The sequence below is a fragment of the Scardinius erythrophthalmus genome (genome assembly GCF_964197995.2).
Source record: "Scardinius erythrophthalmus genome assembly, chromosome: 12".
In the NCBI taxonomy this organism is placed as follows: Eukaryota; Metazoa; Chordata; class Actinopteri; order Cypriniformes; family Leuciscidae; genus Scardinius; species Scardinius erythrophthalmus.
The window spans coordinates 29,703,473-29,727,146 of NC_138232.1; the positions used below are offsets into that span (position 1 = coordinate 29,703,473).

At 37.6% G+C, this 23,674-nt stretch overlaps 1 protein-coding gene across 1 annotated transcript in view; it reads right to left on the bottom strand.

Moving 5' to 3' along the window:
- Positions 1-23,674, bottom strand: part of lhfpl4a (LHFPL tetraspan subfamily member 4a) — a gene marked incomplete at both ends in the record, with an annotated part of 71,094 nt that overhangs the window by 16,510 nt on the left and 30,910 nt on the right. The window contains 2 exons of the mRNA XM_081380229.1: positions 385-401; positions 5,239-5,475. Coding sequence (XP_081236355.1) covers positions 385-401; positions 5,239-5,475 — 254 coding nt within the window. The remainder of the gene's footprint in view (positions 1-384; positions 402-5,238; positions 5,476-23,674) is intronic.

The window sequence follows — 23,674 nt, forward strand, 5'->3', positions numbered from 1 at the left end:
CTTCTACAGTATACAATGTTTTATAATATAATAGTCTTGTACATGTTAGACTCAAAAGGCACTATATTCATGTAGTATAGAACAGGACAGGACAGATATTTGCTTCCATGCTCTGCAACATAACTTTTGACACATGCACTTTTTTCATGCAGTCTTTTCCTGCTATAAACAATAAATGTCTTGCTGTGATTTTTTTGTTTATTGTCTACCCATTGAGTGACATTCATAAATAATATGTGTGCTAAAATGGGGATTAAATAATCTAAACTAATTTCTAACCATGACAACAAAGAGTACATATAGTAAGAAAGGTAGTACAAGACTACAAGACTTTTTACAAGAACTTCACACAACCACAAGATTCATAGCAGCAGAACAACTTACCCTGGATACTGCCAAATCTGTGAAGACAGAATAGAAGTGGTTATTTAGTAAGGTGTGAATATGTGTGTGTGTGTGTGTGTGTGTGTGTGTGGTCCTGGTAAACCCTATATGGGGACAAAATGTCCCCACAAACATGACAATATCTGAAATCCTTGTCCTTGTGAGGATTTTTTTTTATCCCTATAAGGAAAACAGCTTATAAATCATAATAAGAGATGTTTCTTGAAAATGTAAAAATGTAGAAAGTTTTCTGTGATGGGTAGGTTTAGGGGTAGGAAACAGAATATACAGTTCTCTATCGATGCAGTTCACTTGTATTGCGTCACTAGCTGCATTGGGTAAAACTCATTTTTCTCCGATTACTGAAGCCTTATAGCCTGGCAAGCCAGACCCACATCAAGATGTTGGGTCTGGGAACTCACCATTGGCAGGGCTCAATTCGAGGGACGGGATAAACAGTTGTCTTTCAAATTCCCTCTGCACGCAATAGGATAGCGCTACAACCAACCACAGCGTTTTCCTACCAGCGGAGCTAGTTGACAGATTAAACTTTTGCCGTATCTGGTCGGCAAAACTACGAACACATCTTCCTTTTCTAATAATGACTTCAGTGCCGTTCTTTGTTCTTTTCCTCAAAGAAAAGATTAACTCCAAGTCCTCAAGAGTCGCAGCCGAAGCCAATTTGAAAGACCGCTGTTCGCCAGCAGCAGTAGCCATTCTTTGTTTTCAAGTAGCAGGAAACCGTCGCAACTGTCGTCATTATGTTAAGCCCGCCCGTCGACTCTGTACACGATGTGATTGGCCTAACTAGAGTTTGTTTTTTCCAGCTCGAAAGCCAACGGAGAGTTGCTAGACCACCCTGGCTGCAAAATAAAATTTGCTGCCGCTAGGGTGCATCTAGATTTCTGGGCTAGAAGTCTTATAGACCCCTTTTGCGCCGACGTCACAGTTACGTCACGGCGCTAGCTGGAGGCAAAACAAACGGAAAACTGGAGGCGGCCAATACAAACCAGCACAGATTCGGCTACATAATAAGGAGCTTAAATTATTTTTTTTTATTATTAAATGTCATCTTGTTGTGTTGTTGGGTGCAAGAATCGATGAAAAATGAGTATGCTGTATCTGGAATTTTTATTTCTAGAAAATATTCATATCATTAAAATTGCACCGTAGTGTCACTCTTTACATTCATTGTCGTCTTCTTGGCGCTGGCTAGGCAGAAATGCGGATCGTACCACAAAAGTCTTTACATGACCATTCAGCACATAGTTATAGGCATCTAAATATATATATATATATGCCCTCAGTTTCTCTTTACCCTCGGTTTCTCTATCGGGTAGGTGTAGAAGTCAGGCCACTCAACCGGAGGTAACGTTAGCGTTAACGTTAATCCTGTCAGATTGTCCATTGACTGAGCGCGTGTACGGTCATCTGGTTCCGTCCGTTAAAATGAACTTTTGCAAATGACAATCGCGGTCCTGGACAGTGAGTGACCTTGCACATTAAGACAAAATCGGATTTTCTCCAGTCATTGTGAAAAAAACAAGCTAACAAAACTTGCAAACTAGCGTTAGTGAAGCGGCCAGAGGGATCTTTCTGCCTCCAGCTAAGCCCCGCCCACACAAATACGTCACCGTGTTTACCAACTGTAAAAGGGTCTATAGAATCACAAAGTGAAACTGCATGAGACAATGGTTATGCCGCGGAGCTGCACGAGCCAATGGCTACACAGCAGAGCTGCATAAACCTACGGCGCTAAAGCCTGACAAAATGGGCGGGGCTACCCGTCAAGCAGGCATTCCACCGTAAGAACTCAGATTAATTTTCCTTCAGCGACGAAGATCTTCTCCTCGCTGGACTCCATGACAAGACAGAAAAAGCCTTCTCGCCGTCGATCAAGCCTCGCAGTGGATCAGGCTGACTCAGCAGTGCCCTGCAAGCAAGCTGACGGTCTACCAGCAAGCTACTGAGCGGCGCTCTGCGAGCAAGCTGATTGACAGTACTCTGCACGCAAGCTGATTCAGCGTCTCCCCCTGCGGCTATCTGGCGATTACTATAAGAGCGTATTTCTGTTCATTTCCACTGACGGTGGCTTAGAATGACGCTCCTCCCCTGCTACTATCAGGTGAGTCTGACAGAGCATATTTCTCTTAAATAGCATATTTTCGCCCTTAGTTTGTTTCAAAATGCCGCACCTCTGAGCGCGTTGCTTGTTGGGGCTGCCCCCTCGCTAAGCCGCGTTTATCAAAGACATGCTCTCACTACGAGTGCGTGAGTCTCGCCCTGCTGCATTCACGGACCGCTTTCTCTAAAGCGTGAGATGCATGAGATGGAGAAACAATGAAGTCGCAGGGCTGAGGGAACGGGACTAAGTGAGCTCACGCTGGCCCATATCCTGCAGCCGCAGGCCCATCCCTCGATCTCGGCCTTTCAAGATGTTAACATTTGAAACAAATCCTCTAGTAAGTGTGTCCAGGGGATTTTTTTTTCTTTCAGTGGATCTGATAGATGCCGACTTTAATATCCAGATAGCCCCCATCACAGACCGTTCTTGAGATTCATGTTCGAGGGTGTGGCTTACCAATATACCATCCTTCCATTCGGACTGTCTCACGCACTGGCTCTCTCCTCTGAGACAGAAGGAGTGCAACTGGCTCGACAACTGGCTCCTATTGACCCAGTCGGAGGCCGAGCTAGACACTCACATATCCTTGCTCCTCAGCCATTTGAAATGCCTGGGTCTCCGGATCAACATTGTCAAGAGCTCATTTTCTTCCAGCCAGTGAATCTTGAATCTGGGAGTAGTTCTGGTTTCAGCCCAAATGCGGGCCACGCTCACACCAGTGCATGCTTTGACGATTGGTCAGGGTCTCACCCCTCCTCAGAACATTTTAAAGAATGCTGGGCCTTATAGCATCTGAATCATCAGTACTTGGCGTTTTGGATGCCTTCGTATCAGGGTGGACCACGGCTGCTTCATGACCCTGGACCCTTGGAAGGATCCTTGTCGGTTCCAATCTGGTGTGAACCTGGGGTCAGTCTCCAGAAGGCAGGTGGTCTCAACAGATGCCTCCAACAATGGTTGGGGAGCTCTGTGCGAGGGCAGGCCGACTTCTGGCTCCTGGTCGAGCACGGAAAAATGGCTGCACAACAACTGCCTGGAAATGCAGGCAGTCTTTCTGGTCCTCAGAACCTTCCTGACAGACCTGAAAGGATACCACATCTTAGTCCGCTCAGACAAAATAGCATTGGTGTCCTACATAAACCACCATGTTGTCACCTTTGGCTTTTGGCTTGCTTAGTTGAGGACACTTAATATTCAACAATATTATTGATCTGCCTGCATTGACACCATTATATGAGAACTGAACTGAGCTGGACAATGACATACCTGTTTTATCACTTAATGAATAATGAATACGATTTAAAGAAGGGTTTATGTTTAGGGGTCAAGTACAGTAGAGTGGATTAAAGGCAGAGAAAACACATGGAAGGTGGGGGAGGTTTGGCAACCTTTTTTTGTTGATTTTCAGTACATATGGCCCAGAAATCACAGATGTTGTTCACACACACTCTCTTCTTATTTCTGTCATTGTTGCATGTACCCTCTTTCCAAATTAGTTAGCAGAAAGCAAGGATGTTAGAGGACATGCGTGTGCCATGACAGCTGTGGATAGCTAAGTTGCTGGGGAGAGAAAAGGAGATCCTCCCATCTTCCTGGAATCTGGCATGTAACCATGAAACTTCCCAAGTTGATTTGGAATATGTTAAAGGTGGGATCAGTAGTTTTTGAAATATGCTGTTTGGATGTTAGTCAGTCCGACACCAACAACAAACGTGTCAGCCAATCAGCATTAGAGGGCGTATGACGGTGGAGGAGAGAGAACGAGCAAGAGGGAGATATGAACTGAAGAAAGACTGCAGAAACAGAGATGAGACACAATACAAAAGAGAAAGGCTCAGAAGAAATTACTGGAAAATAAAGGGTTATGTCTGGGCAAGAGCTTTAGGACTCGTGTTAATATTAGAAACGCTGTCCAGCCCTGGAGAGAGCTAAGTGTGAAGGCCTGAAAACAGACGAGGATGTTGCTTTGATTCGGGTCCACACGTGAGTAACACTGGGTTTGAGTGTCATTGTGTGTCTGGAGCTGCTGTGCTGTTGGCAACTAACAACCAACTCTTGTTTGTAATTACTATTTTGTAGTGTACATACATTTTTTGTGCTTCCTTGTCATTCGTTCATCATCTGTGCTTTATTTATCGTGAAGCATTATTCTGTTGCACTTCTGTATAAACAGACATCCACTCTTGGATTGCGTGAGTCCAGTTGGTGAAAGCTTGCCCAGTGACAAGCTGTTGTACCTCTAAATAGAACTTTGCACTTTTTTTGTGCACATTTTGCACATGCATCACTTCTGTGCTGATGATAACACTCTCTTCTTCAATAAATGTTTGAGTTTTGTGGTTGCTCCATAAGTCTCATCCATTATTGCTCACTCACATGTGGATCTAGGGCTACCAATCTTCCATGCTTACATATCCCCATTTGGAAGGAGTACAGCTTAAATATGTGACATGAACAAGCAGATGGTTTTACATTTGAGAGTTGCAACTGAAATTCTTCTTAAACCAGAACCTGAATTGATTTAAGATTGGATTGCAATGCACTTGGTCTGTTCATGATTGAATAGTTATGATGGCCAAGTGTAAATATCCCCAGGCACTCAAGCTGCAACACTGCAACTGTTTTGTCATATCAAACAATAACCACTTTATTGATTGGCTATGAATGATGTTATCTGCTTACTTTATAAGGTTGCATGCATAAACAGTGATCTGTAGGGCACCCCTCACCTTTATTTTCAGCCTTGATTTCTTCGTGCATAAAGTCGTTCTGGCGGTTTCCGAGGACAAAAGCAAGAAAGGACAGGATGAGAGCATCTAGGATGCCGATGATGGCCAGTATGTAAGCCCAGCGAACAGAACAGTTTCCCAGTGTGTACTTTCCTGTTTCCTCTCCGCACATATCCCGGATGACCTCTGCATCCCAGCCATCTGGGAAAATCAAACAGCCCAGCACCAGGCACACAGCTGCCAAGAGAGAAAAGTTGAGAGACTGAGACAAAGGATGATTTAACAAAAAAGAATATTCATAAAAAAAAAAAAAAGTAGATGTGTGATTTATACGTACACTAATCACACATCAATTAGGGCAAATTAATAGTTTTGTCATAGATTTCAAAAACAGCTTGAAAAAAAAATTGGTCACCATTTATTCACTACACAGTTTCTGTGTATCTACACAGCTGTAAAATTACTGTAATATTGCACTAGTACATTTCATTCTTAATTCCTAATTCTTAATATTACAATATATTACGCATTCTTAATTTGTAATTATTTTGTGTAACTGCTTGTAGTTAATTTAATTAATAATAAATAATGAGGGTGTGAGGGTGGTAGGGAAACCGTCAAGTGCTTTTGCATTACGGCCCATATAATAATACTACAACACTGTTATTAATGTTGCTTTAATGAACCTCAATACACTAGTTTTTAAAGTCCCAGGTTGTTCTTAAAATATGGGGTTGTACAGGTGTAGAGCAGGTGTACAGCAAATTATATTGCTAACTGAGCACTCCGATAACTATTTTGGTCTAACATTTTAATTACTTGTTTGAGACAATGCACTTATTATTTACATACATGTTTTTACATTGTACTTATTATATTATTTTAGTTAACTGCATATAATTACATCTGTAATTAATTTATGTGATTACATCTATAGTTACACGGCTGACCCTTCCCTTCCAACCCACCCTTAAACCTATACCCATACCACGAAACCTGTTCATAATCTTACCCATATCCATCTCAATAGCAGCACAAGTGTTTTACAATTCAACATGAATACATTAAGTACACTGGATTTCTTTTTTAATGTAAGTACATAATAGTTAAAGACACCTAATATAAATTGTGACAACTATATAAACTATATAAAAGGACATATAGACCTCTTTGATAAATTGTCTTTTAACACGTCTGAGAGATTTACAATATCAATAATGTTGGCTAACTGGCTGAATGGCAATCTATTGTGAAGACTATAGTGTGCATTTGAAAGTCCCCTCAGTTTTATTTATAAATAAACAAATAGAACCTCCACCTTGCTGCTGCCTTAAATTTTAAATTGTTCACCTCGGCCTTCATAATCAATAGTTTCCGTTTCCAACTAATTTTTCAATAACTCCAGCATTTACATAATTTGCTAAAAGCATTTAAGTTAGTTCCATGACAAATAACTCTTTATCTATTCCACTACAACCCTCAGTCAACTTCATTACTCTAATCACTATGACTCTCTTTCTTTTACACTTTCTCCTTTCCATTATCCCATCCCACTCATAAGACCTCCAGGACTGTGCTAAAAATTAGTAGGCAGAAGAAAGACCAAAATCAGTAATCTTGTGTCTAATGTCTAATTGTAATATGGATAAATCTTTATAAATACTTATTTTCCTTGCCCACACAAACCTCATAAGCCTTTTAGATAACCTGGGCACATCTGCATTCAAGGTAGGGAGAGATCTACTGTGACTGTGATTCCAATTCCAGCACCGTCGAATGTCCACCCCATAGTGACACAGCTCTGCTGACTCATTTAATGTCAGGCAGGAGTGGCATATCCTCTAGTTTACAGCTTTGGTACTATGGGGGTTGGCACTTTACAGACACAACTAGCATGACAGTGCGAATCACCAACCAACTGACATGTCTTCTGCCCTAACTAATGAGTAACCTAGAGAGGAGAATAGTCCGGTCCCAGTCTGAGATTCTGATTGTAGTGTCTTTGGCCCAATGTTGTTTATCATATCCTCATGATTTGTTGGTGTTTTGGTAGTATGTTTAGTGACATGATAGTATAGATATGTCTGGGAGAAGTTGTGCACACAGTCCACTTTTGAGGGATTGGTTGTACCTTTTAACACCCCATTCGCCTGGAGGTGTTAGGATACAGTGCTAATGTCAGCGCCAGTTAGCCCGATGTTGAATCGGCGTCGGGGCTGTCGGGGAGAGTGGGAACTCTGATCGGATGTTCAGTTTAGTGAACGAGTCAATGCACGAGAATTAAAGCCAAAGTGAAGAAGTAATTTAAGTAATTCAAGTAATTTAAAACCCCCTGGGGTCGGCAATCGCGCTGGCGTGATTTGCTTACTTTTTTCTTATCAGTTCAAACGAGACTCAAAATACTATGTTGACTTTAATCTTACAAACAAGTTTCATACATCAATCGATCCTGTTAAGTGTGTATTATTTTTGTGTATACTCACAATAAAAACAAAGTGTTGTGCTTTTTGCCAAATAAAGAAAAATAAACATGATGCGAGTTCTGCCTACTCTCTGTCAATGAAGCCCATTCTGAAATGTGTCCGAAAATGAACCATAACTCAGCGTATACTCAGTCAAACAGGCATACAGACACACAGGCATGAAGCTTGAATTCTCTTCTTTTAAATGAAGTAATTTTTGTTTAAAAACAAATATTCTCAGTTTATGTAATATGTATGAAAAGAGAGAGATGTCAGTCGTTCTTATCTCAGCTCATTATTTTTAATGTGACCCCGCCCACGGGGAGCGCGCGCTATTCAAACGCAAATGACGCCCCCCTATCAGCTTGAGAAAACACATTAAGTTTATTCAGATCATTGTACTTGTTTACACCGTCTCGCGGCGCTGTGAGGAATAATACTATCGTAATAATAATAATGGAAAATGTACCTCAGAAGTGCTGGTATTTCGAGGAGCAACGGATCCTGAGCTATGGAATACTGTTGTAAGTTTTTTTCATTCTCAAGTGAATCGCGTTTCTGTGTGTGAATGAATGAACGGCAGAGATGCGCGCTGTTTACCACAGCTCGCAAAAAGACTGTTTAAATTTGAATCGCGTTTCTGTGTGTGCAAGAATGATCTGCTTTTAGCAAACTGTATTGCTATACTGAGATGAGTAAAAAACGACTGAAATATGTTGAAATAAAATGTATTTGTATAAGCAACATATTAAATAGGGCTGCAACAAACGATTATTTTGATAATCGATTAATCTAACGATTATTAGAACGATTAATCGACTAATCATCGATTATTTCGCCGACTAATCAGTAAGTTTGGAACGATTATTCAGCCTTTTCAATTAGTTAAAACACTGAGTCATACATATTCTAACTATAATATAAAAAAAGAAAATCACTTCAGCTTTTGAAATGGTTGGTTTAATGAACTTTGAGCCAACTAAACAGGTCATTCTCTTTAAGTTTTCAGATTTCTGTCCAGCTCAAATCACACACAAATGCAAAAAGCATTGGTTAAATATTCGGTTCTCTTTCAATAGAAAAAAATAAACAAAAAAAATTATCAGCTGCATTACAGACAAACTTAAACTGCAAACAATTATTATAAGAACACAATTTAAAAAAAAAATGACAGCTGAGCTGACAGAGACATTCTCATTCACCTTTTAATTTACAGTATAAAAAAATAACTGACATGATATTCTTCATAACATCTCTTTTTGTAAGTCTTCATGAATATGGAACAAAATACAGGCAAGTGATAAGACTGTAATAACTAATAGTTACAATAATAAAAACAGCCCTGACTCCTAAGCTCGATCAAGCTTTATTCTATGCAAAAAATAATCATCACATTACTGTAATTATATTATTATTGTTAATATTATTGCTATTATTAGTAGTATTGCATTCTCTAAAAAGAGATTTACTGCTAGTTATTTACGTTAGCTCCAGCTGGAGAACATTCACCTCTCACCGGCTCGTCTCGTGCCGGGTTTTTCCTCTTTAAGTGCTTTAACATGCATGTTGTGCTCCCGTGAAAAGCAAGTTACGCCTTGCATGTATTGCAAACGACAGCATTCTTGGTTTGAAGCTTTGTGAAACTTTCACACACCTAGCTAGCTCGGATTCGTTTGCACTCCGTCATAATTCGCGCTGTGTTTCCTTCTACCGCAATAGCATTTGTAACGGCTGCATTACACTCTAGCGCTACAGCGCCGTAGCGGTCAAATCGCGATATTGCAGGCCCTTACATTTAGGTCACGTGGGATCAAACGACTACTCGACAACAAAGATATTTGTCGACAATTTTTTATTGTCGACGTTGTCGACAATGTCGACTAATCGTTTCAGCCCTAATATTAAACTGCAAATTAACATTTATATTCCTTCAAATAAAAACGAAAGACCTATGTTACAGACATATGAAAGACAACATTTCGTTGACTAGTTTTGGATAGAATATACATTTTTACTGTAAAATATCTGCCACCTCAAACAAGCTTTTGTTTGCCAATTTTTGCTCATATGTTAAATATAGTATGTTTTGTCAAAAATAAAGTCATCAAATAATACATCAAATAATATGTTAGTGTTTGTTCCAATGTAGCCTATAGGCTAATTTCAAAGTAACGAATCCTTAACTTTGAAATATGTATGATAAAATGTATACTTTAGTTTTACAAAGAAAGATTACACTTGAATTGTTGTTGTAATTGTAACCTTTTTAATAAAAAAATATATTTACAATGTAGATGTAAACAAACTATTAAAAGGTAAATATTAAATAATAATCTTTAAATAATTTGTATTGTGTTTTATTAGTGACAAATTGGGGTGAGGATACATATTCCAAAACTGAAAATACAGTACGAGAATTAACTGCACAATTACTAGACATGTTTTCCTTGGTTATTATACAATTTGCAAGCACAATTTGTAAAAAAAAAAAAAAAAAAAATTGAGATGCTTCCAACTGTGAACCAATTTGGTAGAATATATATATATATATATATATATATATATATATATATATATATATATATATATATATATATTATATATTATATATTACTCTTGCATTCTTTCTTGTGGCTCAGTGACACACCTGAATGAATGGCTCATTATGTATGCGGGCCCCATTGTCTCCTCAGGTGTGAACTACTCAATATGCAAGATGGTGTTGGATCTTTGACGCCCACTCGCATATTGCCTTTCCAAACAGAAAGTGTCTTGCAAAATTTAAATCAATGTATTGTTTTATGTGAATGATTAGGCAGGATGATTTTCAGATCATTTTGAAGAAAAAACTCTAGGTGACAACATCCATTAGTCAAAAGTCTTGTGGACACATATTAAGTATGTGTTTTGTGGCCTTATTTCAGAAACTTTAGTTTTTAGTTTTTTCAATAACCATGCATTAACATTATTCTTTCAAAAATACAAACCTGTACATACATGTTGCTCACATATTATGGTAGCCCTGTTTGTGCTAAATAGAGTGTACTTACACCTTTGCCATTAATATGTTTATAAGAAACTGAGAAAAGCACAAATGTCAGGGCATGTCAGAACATCTCAAGGACCCCAAAAACACCTTAGACCCCAGAGGGTTAAGACGGCACAGACCTCTGCTGATCTAATGTTACGTTATCCTACCCGAGCATTCCAAAACGCGTATATATTCATAATAACATGAGCCACTTAAAATTAATAAAGTTATCAACATAACTGATATTCAAAATGGCAAGCAAGCGCTGCTTAGAATATAGACTATTGATACCTGCTGAAACAGACAGTTAATTCCTTGCACAAAGGCGCTTTACAATGTACAAAATTACAAAAAGGCAATTTTACAAAATTATAGCACATGCAAATTTGCAGTCGGCTGTAGTCTGTTTGGTGAGTTCAAGCACAGCTTTTTGGTCCAGACGCAGCCAATATGGGTCGACAACACCATCAGTTTTCGTCGCTGCTAGTTCTTTGTGACAAGTTCAGAAATGACAAGAGAGGAGGGACCAAATGCAGAGACTATTTTATTAAAACAAAACGACAAAAGTAAATCCAGGCAACAAACAGGAGAAATCAAAACATGAGATAAACAGAACTACCCTTATGAAAAAGAAGTTTATCAGGGCTGCCAATTTTTGAGTTTAACTTGGAGTGAGATGTATATGTAAAATGTATATGTAAAAAATATTGCATCACAACAAGTGTAATTGTGATTGTCAAAACATTTGGTAACTAAACAGAATTTTATGAAGTTTAGTGACAACATGTTACAATGTTTACATTGTACAATGACTGGTAGGATACAGTTTTTATTATTACTTGACAAAAATTTCAAGATTTCAATTCCATTCTTGTGATTTGATTCCGATTTTGATTCAATATTGACTAATTTGAATACATGTTTATTTTAAATTTTATTAAAAAAAATAATCTCACCAAATGCTGTAAACATAGAGGGCCCAATCGGCTGGTATTATTAAGGGTTAAAAATAACAAATTAAATTAAATATAATGCAGTTTTTGCTATAATAACAATCATTTAATGACATAAGTAAAAACTATAATAAATATGTAATATGCTCAGCAAATCTTCTCTCTAGCCATTTTTTCTATTCAATTAACATGCTATGGTCATTAAATGGCTTTCCTGAGGTAAATGTAATGTTATGTGACATAATTGTTCTCCTGCTGTTATACTGACTTCTTTCCGTGGTTGAAAAACACTAATTGGTCGATATTATGTATACTTTCGGTAAGTTGTACTGCATCTTAAAATAAAAAAGTAACAGATGATCGGTTCACGTGCACCTGAACTGAGGCACTCAGCGATCTGTCACGTCACATTTACAAGCGCCAAACGTATTTTTGTCTGAATTTCGTAATAAAATTGACGGAATCTAAGAGCTGAGAATTAGTGTAATATTAAAAGTACCTCTTTGCTCCGCAATTTTTCTGTGCATGAGAAAATTGATGTGTGGCGTGAGAGCGTGTGAAAATTGCGTGAGAGTTGGCACTTCTTTTAAACTAAAGATAAGAAAGTATACTTTCAGTCTACATTTTACATACTTCTCAAATATATACTTTATGTACTTCTCAGAAATATACTTAAAATTACACTTAAGTGTACTTGACTTATACTGAGAGAAAAGTCCAAGTATATTTGGCCTGTAGTTGTACTCAATCTTTTGATCGAGATATACTTAAAAGTATAATTAAGTATTCAAAGTATCAAAAAAATGATTTTAGCTCTTTGTTCAATTTCATTAATTAAAATGAGCATATACGACACAACCCTTCATAGAAATGATTCCAGTTTAATTTCATTAAATGTAATCAATGTAATTTTGAAAAAATTTGTTTTACCAATTTTTTTTTTTATTGAGTCAACATGAATATTTTTCGTTCGTCTTAACCGGATGTCACTCAAAAAATGAATTTTGGCCTCTTGTTAAAATAATTAATTAAAATAAGCAAAAGTAACACGATTGTTTAATATTGTCATAACTTAATTTAATTGTGTTCAATCAACCTAATTCATTTGTGTGGAAACTACATGAATCATTGTTGTTGACATCTAACTGGGCAGTGGATCTGTAGTTCCCAGCATGCTTTGCAAGGGACTGCATTAAGAGGGTCAATTTAGGGAAAAAGTGTTATTTTATGTTTTTCAGTAAATGGAAAGATGTTGTTAGTTAATGTTAGTGTTTAATGTTCAGTTATGTTAGAAACTTAGAGGACTTTCTGTAATGTTTTTGAATTTTGCAGTTACCATTATGCAGAAGAGTGGTGACTGTGTTTAGACTATGGGCTCAGTAATACGCTATATATGCATTAAACCTTGTGTTCAGGCTGTGGGCACTCAGTATACACTATGTGTAAACCTCACTCGCAGTCTCGTGGACCTGCACAAGTAAAATTATATTACTATGTAAAAAATGGTTTTAGTTCAATTGAACACTAGTAGTGTCTATCATTAGAAGTGACCGTAGAGTCAAATTAACTAAAATTATAATGTTGGTGATTTAAGGCAGGACAAAAACTAAATGTAGTCAACCTGACAAAACTTTATCTAGCAGGAATGACTAAATTAATTTAAATTCATACAACAAGATTACAACAAATTATTTCAAACTAATTTGATTTTGTTGGAAAAATGTAATTCAATTTCGTGGAAGTTCGTTCAACAGATTTTTTTTTTAAGTGTACTAAGCTTTTACATAGTTTTTCATACAGTCTTATGAAACTTACATTGTTTGAAAATATTGATTAGAATATTGATATAAAACAGATATGTTTCTAATTCTGCGTATCTGAATTTTTGTGTAGGTTAGACCACTGGTAATGTATGGGAATTTACTCTAATTCTACTTTTCCCCACCATTGACTGAATTTTCCAGCTATCCATGTTTTCACTGTTATACAGAAGGGGGCGCTATTATGGGATCAAATTCCCGCCAAATATATAGCGGTCACGTATAAAAAAATAAGCGTGAATCAAAAAATTTAAAAACACATGTAAAAATATATTGCACAAACTGAAAAAAATTATGCAAAATGATCAGGGGTGCATTTTTCTGAAAGCATCGTTAGCCAACTATGGTCGCAAGTTCCCTCGTTACCAATAGAGTTCAATGGACATTGCGATGAACTTGCGACCATAGTTGGCCAACGATGCTTTCGGGAAACGCACCCCAGAATAGCAAACAACGTGGTCACGGATCAAAATATGATAAGCGTGAATCAAGAAATAACAAGCATGAATAAAAACTTTAAACACATTAAAAGTTATTTTGCACAAAACTTAAACTCATGGTCATGCTTTCTTAAAAAGTATGTTTTCCTTGGTTATATTACTCTGTGCTTTCTTGCATTTTCTGCTCATATTTTACTCTTTTGTACGCTTGTGCTGTTTTTCCTCTTCGCTCGTCTTTTTATGTTCTGCGCTTGCTTTCCCAAATGTTGCAGTTCAAGTTTCATGTAAATTAGGGCGGGCTTAAGTGTCACCATTGGTCCACTAGTTCTAGATTGACAGCTACTCCTCTAGCCAATCAACGAAGAGGGGAGTTGGCGTCACAGCAATGCGACTCGTGGCTGCTGATGCTTACTTATACAGGGGAAGACGACCATCAACTCAGTTGGCAAAAATCTTTCTGTGGCAGGACACCTTTAAACTGAATGTGTGCCTGCAACTCAACCTGTTGCCGGTATATACGTATACCTGGCAATATGTTATCGTTAAATTCGTCATCCTAACGACGACCTGTTACAGTTGTGCCTGTCTAATGATCCATCATTCACCTCTAATGCACTTACCTCTGGACCTGGCACCGCGAGCGTCGATCTTCTCCGAGCAACACAACAGTGTTTCATCAGAGAATTGCCGATTTGAACGAGAAATTTGAACGAATAAATCGCTCGTAAAAACAGTAACTTGCCACCACCTACTGGCCGTTTTACTTTCATATTTAATCAATAACAAGGATGGGTAATGTCAGTCCTGGGTGCAGAGTTTAGCTCCTCCAACCCTAATCAAACACACCTAAACCAGCTAATCATCGTCTTCAGGATATTTAAGACAGGTGAGGTTTTTAATCGGAGTTGACGCTAAACTCTGCAGGACAGCGGCACTCTAGAAACAATGTTACCTATCGCTGATGGACAGGGTTGGGGAGTAACGGAATACATGTAACGGCGTTATGTAATCAGGATACAAAAATCCAGTAACTGTAATCCGTTACAATTACGTAAAAAAAAACGTAGTAATCAGATGGTTACAATGGTTCCTGGTTCTGTTGCCAGTAATGACTCAGGTGTGCCACGCGCTGGTGCATGTGCATATAACAGCTGTCTACAAACTCCTCAGACGCAGATTAAATCACTGCTGCTAGTAGAAACGATGCTGCCTGCGAGTAAAATCGCTTTTAATTCATGGAAATTTGGCTGCTATTTTGTAGAAATTAGGAGAGTATCTTTTTTAGTACTCAAAATGTCCTTTCTTAATCTTTTCTCACGTAACGGGATGTTCGCTGTCTAGGTAACATAGGGGAACTCCCACTGCCAACGCCCCAAGTTCAGTCAGGCAAATTAAGAAAGATCACGGCTTTAGTCAACATGTAGGCCTATTTTAAAATAAACTTCTATGTAAATTGTGTAAAATTTTTAAATGTTGTGTTTTTATTTTTTAGTTAAAAATTAGTTAAAATTAAAACAAAATAATCTGTAATACCATACATTAGCCACTAGATGTCTTTATAGACCATTACATAAATATATATATATATATATTCAGGCCTGTGTGTATATTTTGCAAATATTGTACACTGGACCAAATTCTTAATAAATAAAAGTTTTTTTTGAATAATATTTCTTCTTGCTTTACTTTATTATATACGTGACCTTGAAGTAATCCAAAAGTAATCAGTTACATTACTTTCATATTATAGTACTTAGATTACGTTACTGAATACTTTTTTTATGAATAATTTGTAACTGTAACGGAATACATTTTTAAAGTAACCCTCCCAAGCCTGCTGATGGAGATGTTGCTGTATTCAAATTTGAAGCTATATTTAAAACATTAATCCTAAAGTAATATGCAATTATGTAGCTATGTAATTAAACACAATAAGTTTGTAATAAATCACTGTATTAAATTCAACTTGTTTCTGTATATCTCTCTGTAACACAATCATTTTCAATAATCTTTTGTCAAATTTGGCGTAGTTAATAAAAAAGGTAGGCAATGCGTAGCGGTGACAGGTCAAAGTCCTAAAGTCTTCAGACAATGGCCGTTTTTAACTTAGTTTTTACAACGAATTGTAGCGTTTCATAATTGCAGGATGTTTCACTTACAGCAGCCATAGCATATTGACATCATGAGCCAAGTAATATTGTTTAACACCAATTACCAGTGTGCACATTAACATTCTCATGTATCTCAAAAAAGATGAATTTAATTATTTATGTCCAGATTTCAGATAGCTTTACTGCTTGAAAGTCTTTGTAAAGTTAAATTGAACTGCCGTCTTCCCCTGTATAAGTAAGTGTAGCACCCCTAAAAAGGAGTATAAGGATTAAAGAAAAATGAAATAAAAGAGAGCGCAGCAGTGCTTGTTTGTTGTTATATGAAGTGCATCATGGGCGCGCACCACCCACTGAAGTGTGCGGTGACGTAATCACGCTGGTATGCCAAGCGAAAATAATTAATTTAATAAATGCACATAACAAAGCACAAATAAGAAATTGAACGGTACATACAAGTATTAGAAAAATAACATTTTAGTATATTATAATGGAATTGAAGAAATTGTACAAACATAAACAGCTTGTAGGCCTACTCACTATATTACATAATGGTGCGTTCAAGTCCTCCTGGGAAGTTCGTACGTACGAGGTGGGAAGTCGTGTTTACGACGTGAGGTGCGTTCAAGTCAGTTTCGTCGGAGCAAGATGGCGGTGTACCTTCTTTTAATGGATTACACGAAAATACAACAAGGTTTGTTAACTCCTGCAAATGAAAAACAAAGAATGAGCATCAGGTGTGTTTTTCTTTTTATGTTTTTAATTAACTTATGAAGCCAATGTAAACTGTATCATTATATAATTATTATATAATTGTTATATTACAATGATATCATATTTTGTGCAGAAAGCTTACTTTGTTATAAATGAAAAAGCCTCACAATGTCACTGCTAAATACCTGTAAGTATTGTGATGTATATTTTACTATCACTTTTCTCTCAATTAAAATTTACCGTCAACTACAGATGTTGCATCCATTGATTCCGCCATGTTTCTCACTGACACGCCCCCAACTCGTACAGATCGGGGCTTAAAGAAAATCCTGAGCTCCCCACTGGTATTTACGACATTGTGGTGGTGTTCAAGTGTGTTCAACTCGTATTTACGATCTATACGAGATGACTTGAACGCACCATAAGCATCAGCAGCCACGAGTCGCATTGGTCAACTCCCTTCTTCGATTGATTGGCTAGAGGAGTAGCTGTCAATCTAGAACTAGTGGACCAATGGTAACACTTAAGCCCACCCTAATTTACATGAAATTCGAACTGCAACATTTGGGAAAGCAAGCGCAGAACATAGAAAGACGAGCGAAAAGAAAAACAGAACAAGCGTACAATAGAGTAAAATATGAGCAGAAAATGCAAGAGAGCACACAGCACGGAGTAATATAACCAAGGAAAACATACTTTTTAAGAAAGCATGACCATGAGTTCAAGTTTTGTGCAAAATAACTTTTAGGGCCCTATCTTGCACCCAGCGCAATTGACTTTGTACACCGACGCATGTTTCATTCCTATTTTGCACCCGCGCAAAGCGCGCTTTTCCCTCCACAGAAGCACATCGCTAAACTAGGGAATGAACTTGCGCTCCCTGGGCGGTTCAGCGCAAAAAAGGAGGCGTGTTCCGGCGCAAACAATCCCTGGTGCTATTTTACTGTTCCATAAAACAATTGCGCCACTGGCCAGAAAAAAACCTAGTCTAAAGTCAGTGGCACGTTGCGCGTTGTTCATTATGCTATTTTAAGGGCGCATGCTTGACCATAATGTATAGCGTGCACAACGCGCATACACTTTGATTCTGTAATCTGCACAGAAGCAGCAGTTTTCATTTTTGCAAATCATATTATTACAAACGATAAATAGATAGATAGATAGATAGATAGATAGATAGATAGATAGATAGATAGACAATTTATTATAAAAGCATACATCTAGCTTACACATTTACCCACATTATTATATACCTGTTTAACCGAAGCTAATTTGGGTGTGTTTCTACATCACCAATGTCACTTCTCTCTCTTTTACGGCCGTGACGAGAGCGTTGCTCTCCTCGGCTGTGAACCGCTCCTGGCGCGTGCCTGGCAAATCCGCCGTTATAATAGCAATACGCCAAGGAAAAAGCGCGTCTGCTCTTAAAGGGAATGTGAGATGATGCTCTGATTGGTTTATTTCACGTTACGCCCAAACCACACCTATGAATAATGAAGCTACTTCAGACCAACCCATTTTAGATTTGCGCCGGGCGCAAGAGTCATTTATCCCGCCGGGAAAATAGCAACAGTGCCGAGACCCGCCCACAAAGTTACTTGTGCTTTGCGCTCTGACACTTGCGTTTCAGATCGTTAAAATAGGGCCCATTAAGTTGTACGTTTGGTGGAGTATTTCTGTGGCAAAAATACTCCTTCCGGTTTGTCACAAGTTTCAGAAAGGTTTTTTCGAGTATGGGCATGTGTGACGTCAGATGGGGCGGAATTTCCTTATATGGGTCCTAAGGGCACTTCTCCCGGAAGGGCGCGCGCGCACCCGTAGACCAGAGCGAGAGAGCGAAAGCAGTACGCCCAATCGCCCATCAAAGCGCTGTGCTCGGCTTTAGGGAAGTATTTGCTGGATTTGCAGATCGTCTAATGCTTAAGGATGGAGCAGTCCCAACGATAAAGGTTCACAGTCGTGCGTTGGAACCTCAGGCGGTGAGTGAAACTGCTTCAAATGTCTGTGTGTTGTTAGCTATGCGCTACTATATCATTGTTTTTCTATGAAAATATAAGTTTGATGTGCAACACTGTTCCGCTTGCTACTGCTAAGTCACATACAATAATCCATAAACCAATTCATGTCCTCATAAACCACGAGTAAACACACACAAATGTTGTAAAACTCGCGCATGACATGGTGTGCTAAAAACACTGCGCTCAAGTTAAAAATTTCTACTTTTAAAAAACTCTCGAGACCTTGTGTTTTTCCCCCATTTCACTGCCCATCTCACGTTTTTCTAAGCAAAAATGCGTTCTGTATGTATGCTCGTGATTCTTTAGCTCCGCCCACACGGCACGCCTCCAGCCGCTCGTTTTTTTCCGGAAAGACTCGGTACAGCCTATCTTTCTTTTATAAATATAATAAAACTAAAGACTTTTTGGAGATATGAAGGATGCAATACTACTCTATATGTGCTCAAGATTAACATGAGATTGACTGAAACTAAGTGTTTCACCCCCCCTTTAAAGTTTTTATTCATGCTTGTTATTTCTCGATTCACACTTATCATATTTTGATCCGTGACCACGTTGTTTGCTATTCTGATCATTTTGCATTATTTTTTTCAGTTTGTGTATTATATTTCTACATGTGTTTTTAAAATTTTTGATTCACGCTTATTATTTTTTGATACGTGACCGCTATATATTTGGCGGGAATTTGATCCCATACGCTATGACCCATCTTCCAGTACAGAATCTCCGGATCAAAACACATGAGAAGAAGCTGAAACAAGTGATAGAATATTGCTCACTCAAATGTATAATAACGTGATCATCAGACATTAAACAGCGTGTAAATCAAAACTGCTTAATATTACCAAATGAAATGAAGCATAACCCATGAAGAGAAAACGACTGTGAAGCTTTGGGGGTGTTGGACTCGATCTACTCCATCTGTGTTTTGATCATCGTTCTGAATCTGATCAAGGCATAGTCTTTGACAAAATTGTGATTTTCTTTTGTTTAAAATGTTGCCTTTCTTTATGAAACTTACCGACATTCAAGTGTTGATAAAAAAAGATGCATGAAGCTAATAAAATGTTTTTCAAATTAAAGTACAGTTAAAGGTATTTTTCAAGTATAAAAAAATAATATCTACATTTGAACATAGTAGTATACTGCAAGTGCAAAAATAATATATAAATAGTAAACTATAAGTATAATATTATGTTCACTTAAAGAAAACTTACAAATATACTTGCAGTATAAACTACTAAACTAGTAGTTTACTGAGAGTACACTTCAGTGTGTACTTTTCATAAACTAAAACATTTACTACTTAAACTAAGTAGTTTACTACTCTTTACTACTCTTACACTTATAGTACACATAAATGTATACTTTTATATAAAAGTGGGCCAATTTAGTCCCAAGCAGTATTGAAAAGTACACTTACAAGTTTACTACAAGTACACATTGATATTAGTATACTTAGGCTACTACATAAAGTATACTTAAAAATATACTTGAACATTACTTAAGTATACCTCAAAAAATGAACTTGAAGTATACTTTTTTATTGTAAGGGTAAACAGAGTGCACATAACATGCACATAAGACAACATAAGACTAGGTATTATTCTACTAAAAACGCATCTCTTTCACCAACATTTGACTCAATAATACTAACACTTACTATTCTATATCTATTATATAAAAAAAATCTGTGTGCTGCACTGGTCTAGCTGAGATTGGTCACAACATTTGCATATTGTTGCCCTGTTGATTTGACTGCTTCTATTGCTCTCTTCATTTGAAAGTCGCTTTGGATAAAAGCATCTGCTAAATGATTAAATGTAAATGTAATGTAAAGTATTTAAACATAAGGGGTGATTGGCAAACAAGACACACCTGAGAACAATCAGGAACTACAAAAAAAAAAAAAAAACTACAAAAAGACTTCAAAAATGGTGCAAAACAGGAAATAACATAAAAGTCCACACAAGAAAGGAATCATGACAGTTGGACTGTTAAGGAGTACTTCCAAAGGTTGCCACCCTGAAGCATACAAACTCAATGGTAGTAACCACACACATATACAGTGTTAGTGTTCAAACTCATATTGTTATGACCCTTTTAAATGTTTATTAGATATTCAAAGGTTTAAAATTTGCTAAATGCCGACACTATATGAAAAAAGCATTATGGCATTGCATTTGCCCTTTAATTTTTAGTCAGAAACTGTTAAACAAAGACAGTAAACTAATGAAGACGGAAAGATGAATGGTAAAGACCTTGACACACCAAGCCATAGGCACTGAGCATCTGTCAACCTAGTTTTTGTCGCGTGACAAAATATTGGTACTAGTCAGAGTCAGAACCCTGTTGGCAGCTTTGCAGGCTATTGAGCATGTTGCATATTGTGAGAGAGATCACTATAGCTTATACTGAAGCACAAGAAGAAAAACGGAAGTGACGAATGCAGGCAAATGAAGAATTCAAGAGCGCACACACACACACACACACACACACACACACACACACACACACACACACACACACACACACACACACACACACACACACACACACAAGGCTCTTCTTACTTATTTTTCTCAAGCTATATTCCGAATACTTTTGTGGTAAGCAGGATTGGTGTAGTTGGCCGAAGACTGCAGACTTTGCAGCGTGTTAAAGCGCAACTTTTTGGCCCAGACGCAAGTGCCACACATCAATCATCTTTCATTATGATGACTTTCACTTTGATGTTAGTTTAGTGTCTGGGCTTTAAGATAAATCTGTCACTTGTGTACAAGCTTTGTCCGGATATCATCAGAGGGGATTTTGGACAAAATGCCACATTACAACAGGACAAGAAGACAAGAAGTCTTAATGCATTCATGCTGCCATTTTGCCATGCAGAGATGGTATGCATCAATTATAGAACACACAGAAGAAAGTGAAGCATCTAGTATCAGTGCTGCTGAGGAAACTAATCATCAGTGATAAGGGGAAAACACTGTTGATCCAGAATGAAAGGGGTGGCAAAGCAGGCATTTTATATGGATTGTAATACTGCATAAATCTTGTACTGCTTCACAATCAAAGCTATTAAATATTTCTTAAGACAGAGTGACACACATTGGGCATGCAGGTATTTGGCACGCTGTAATTGAATAGATTACCAGCAGTGTTTTATGTGTTTCAGGAAATAAATTAATGAGAACTGTGGTGAAAGATCAGTAGATTCAAAGGGCTTGCTTGCTCAAACTGACTTACAGTACTAATTAAATTAAATTAAATAAATTAAAATAGCCCCACATCATCACATAGCCTTCACCATACCTAGAGATTGGCATGGAGTACTTTCCATAAGATCATCTCTCAATGCAAATCAAACTAGCTATTAGGCTAACTGAAATAAAACCCTGCCAATCTCAAGGTATGGTGAAGGCTATGTGATGATGTGGGGCTATTTTAATTCCAGAGGCCAAGGGAACTTTATCAGGATGCATAGTATCCTGGATCCATGAAGTAACTGGCCTTTAAAAATAAAAATCTGCCTGCCTCTATGGGAATTTAACATAGTGGTGTCCAAACTTATGCACCCTGTATTTTAAGGAAGAATATTTATTTATGTATGATACATTATTCATTCACAAAGAAAATTGGTGTCCTTAAAGGTTGGATTTTTCCTATTTTTTTAAATTAAGGCATTAAGTTCAGTTTCCAAAAGATGATTTTTTATTCCTCTTTTTAGTCAACTTTAGTATGTGTGTCTAAACCTATGCATAGCACTGTATATATATATATATATATATATATATATATATATATATATATATATATATATATATATATATATATATATATATTAGGGGTGTAACCAGAGAATGTCTAATAGGAAGATAATTGGCACTCTCTGGTTACTTCCGGTTTCTGGGCTGGCTGCAGTAACACGTCTCTGTCCATGCGGGGGCGCTTGAGTGCAGAATGAATGGAGGTCTATGGCGCTATATGCCTCAAAATCCACTTTTCTCAGGATATAATTTTTTTTCTTGTAATTTGAATGTTGTATTCGAAAGGAGATGCAAAGAAATTACACATTGCTGGGTGTTAGATTTTTTAGAGTCACTTTGGATAGTCTTTTAAAATGTCAATGACGTCATACACATCCGACCAGAGATACTGCTTTACGGCAATCCTTCAGTCACTCTGGTGCATTTGCGCTCTGCACTTTCTTTTCACTCGAGGCATCGACAACACAGCTGACACAGGTAAATACACGTGCTAGAAGAGTTTTAGTTTTGTTTGTGTCTGGTCCCGCTTCGGATGCCACGATGCCATCAAGCAGTATCTCTGGTCGTAATCAGTCCTTCACTGACCAATCAACGTTCATTAGCAGAATGCTAGCGTGTTATGGGCAACAACAACTCTACCTGTAAGAAACCGAAAGGACATAAGTACTCGTTCATTCAATTTTCAACCTATAACCCATGTTGAACTTGCAAAACCTACAATAAAATCTGAGATTTCTCAACGGCAATCGGGTAAAAGAGACAAATTTAGCCGTCTAGCCCCATAGACTCCCATTCATTCTGCACTCGCCCGCGATCACCTCCAGTGGAATTCTAATGGAACTGCAACCAAGGAAGTGCCAAGGCTCTCCGTAGACGGGCTCTGGTGTAACGATTCATCAACTACATCGATGTATCGATTTATATTCCTATGATCCAACTACATCGATCTGTGCTCGGCAAGTTGGCCTTCCGGACGACATATATCGATCTAACATCGTTTTAAAAGGTAATGAATCGATTGTATCGATACTAGAAAATAACGCATTGGATTTAAGCACGTCAGACTATATATGGATGTTTTTTCTTAGCACTTTTAATGATAAAGGCGTTAAACGTTACTCGA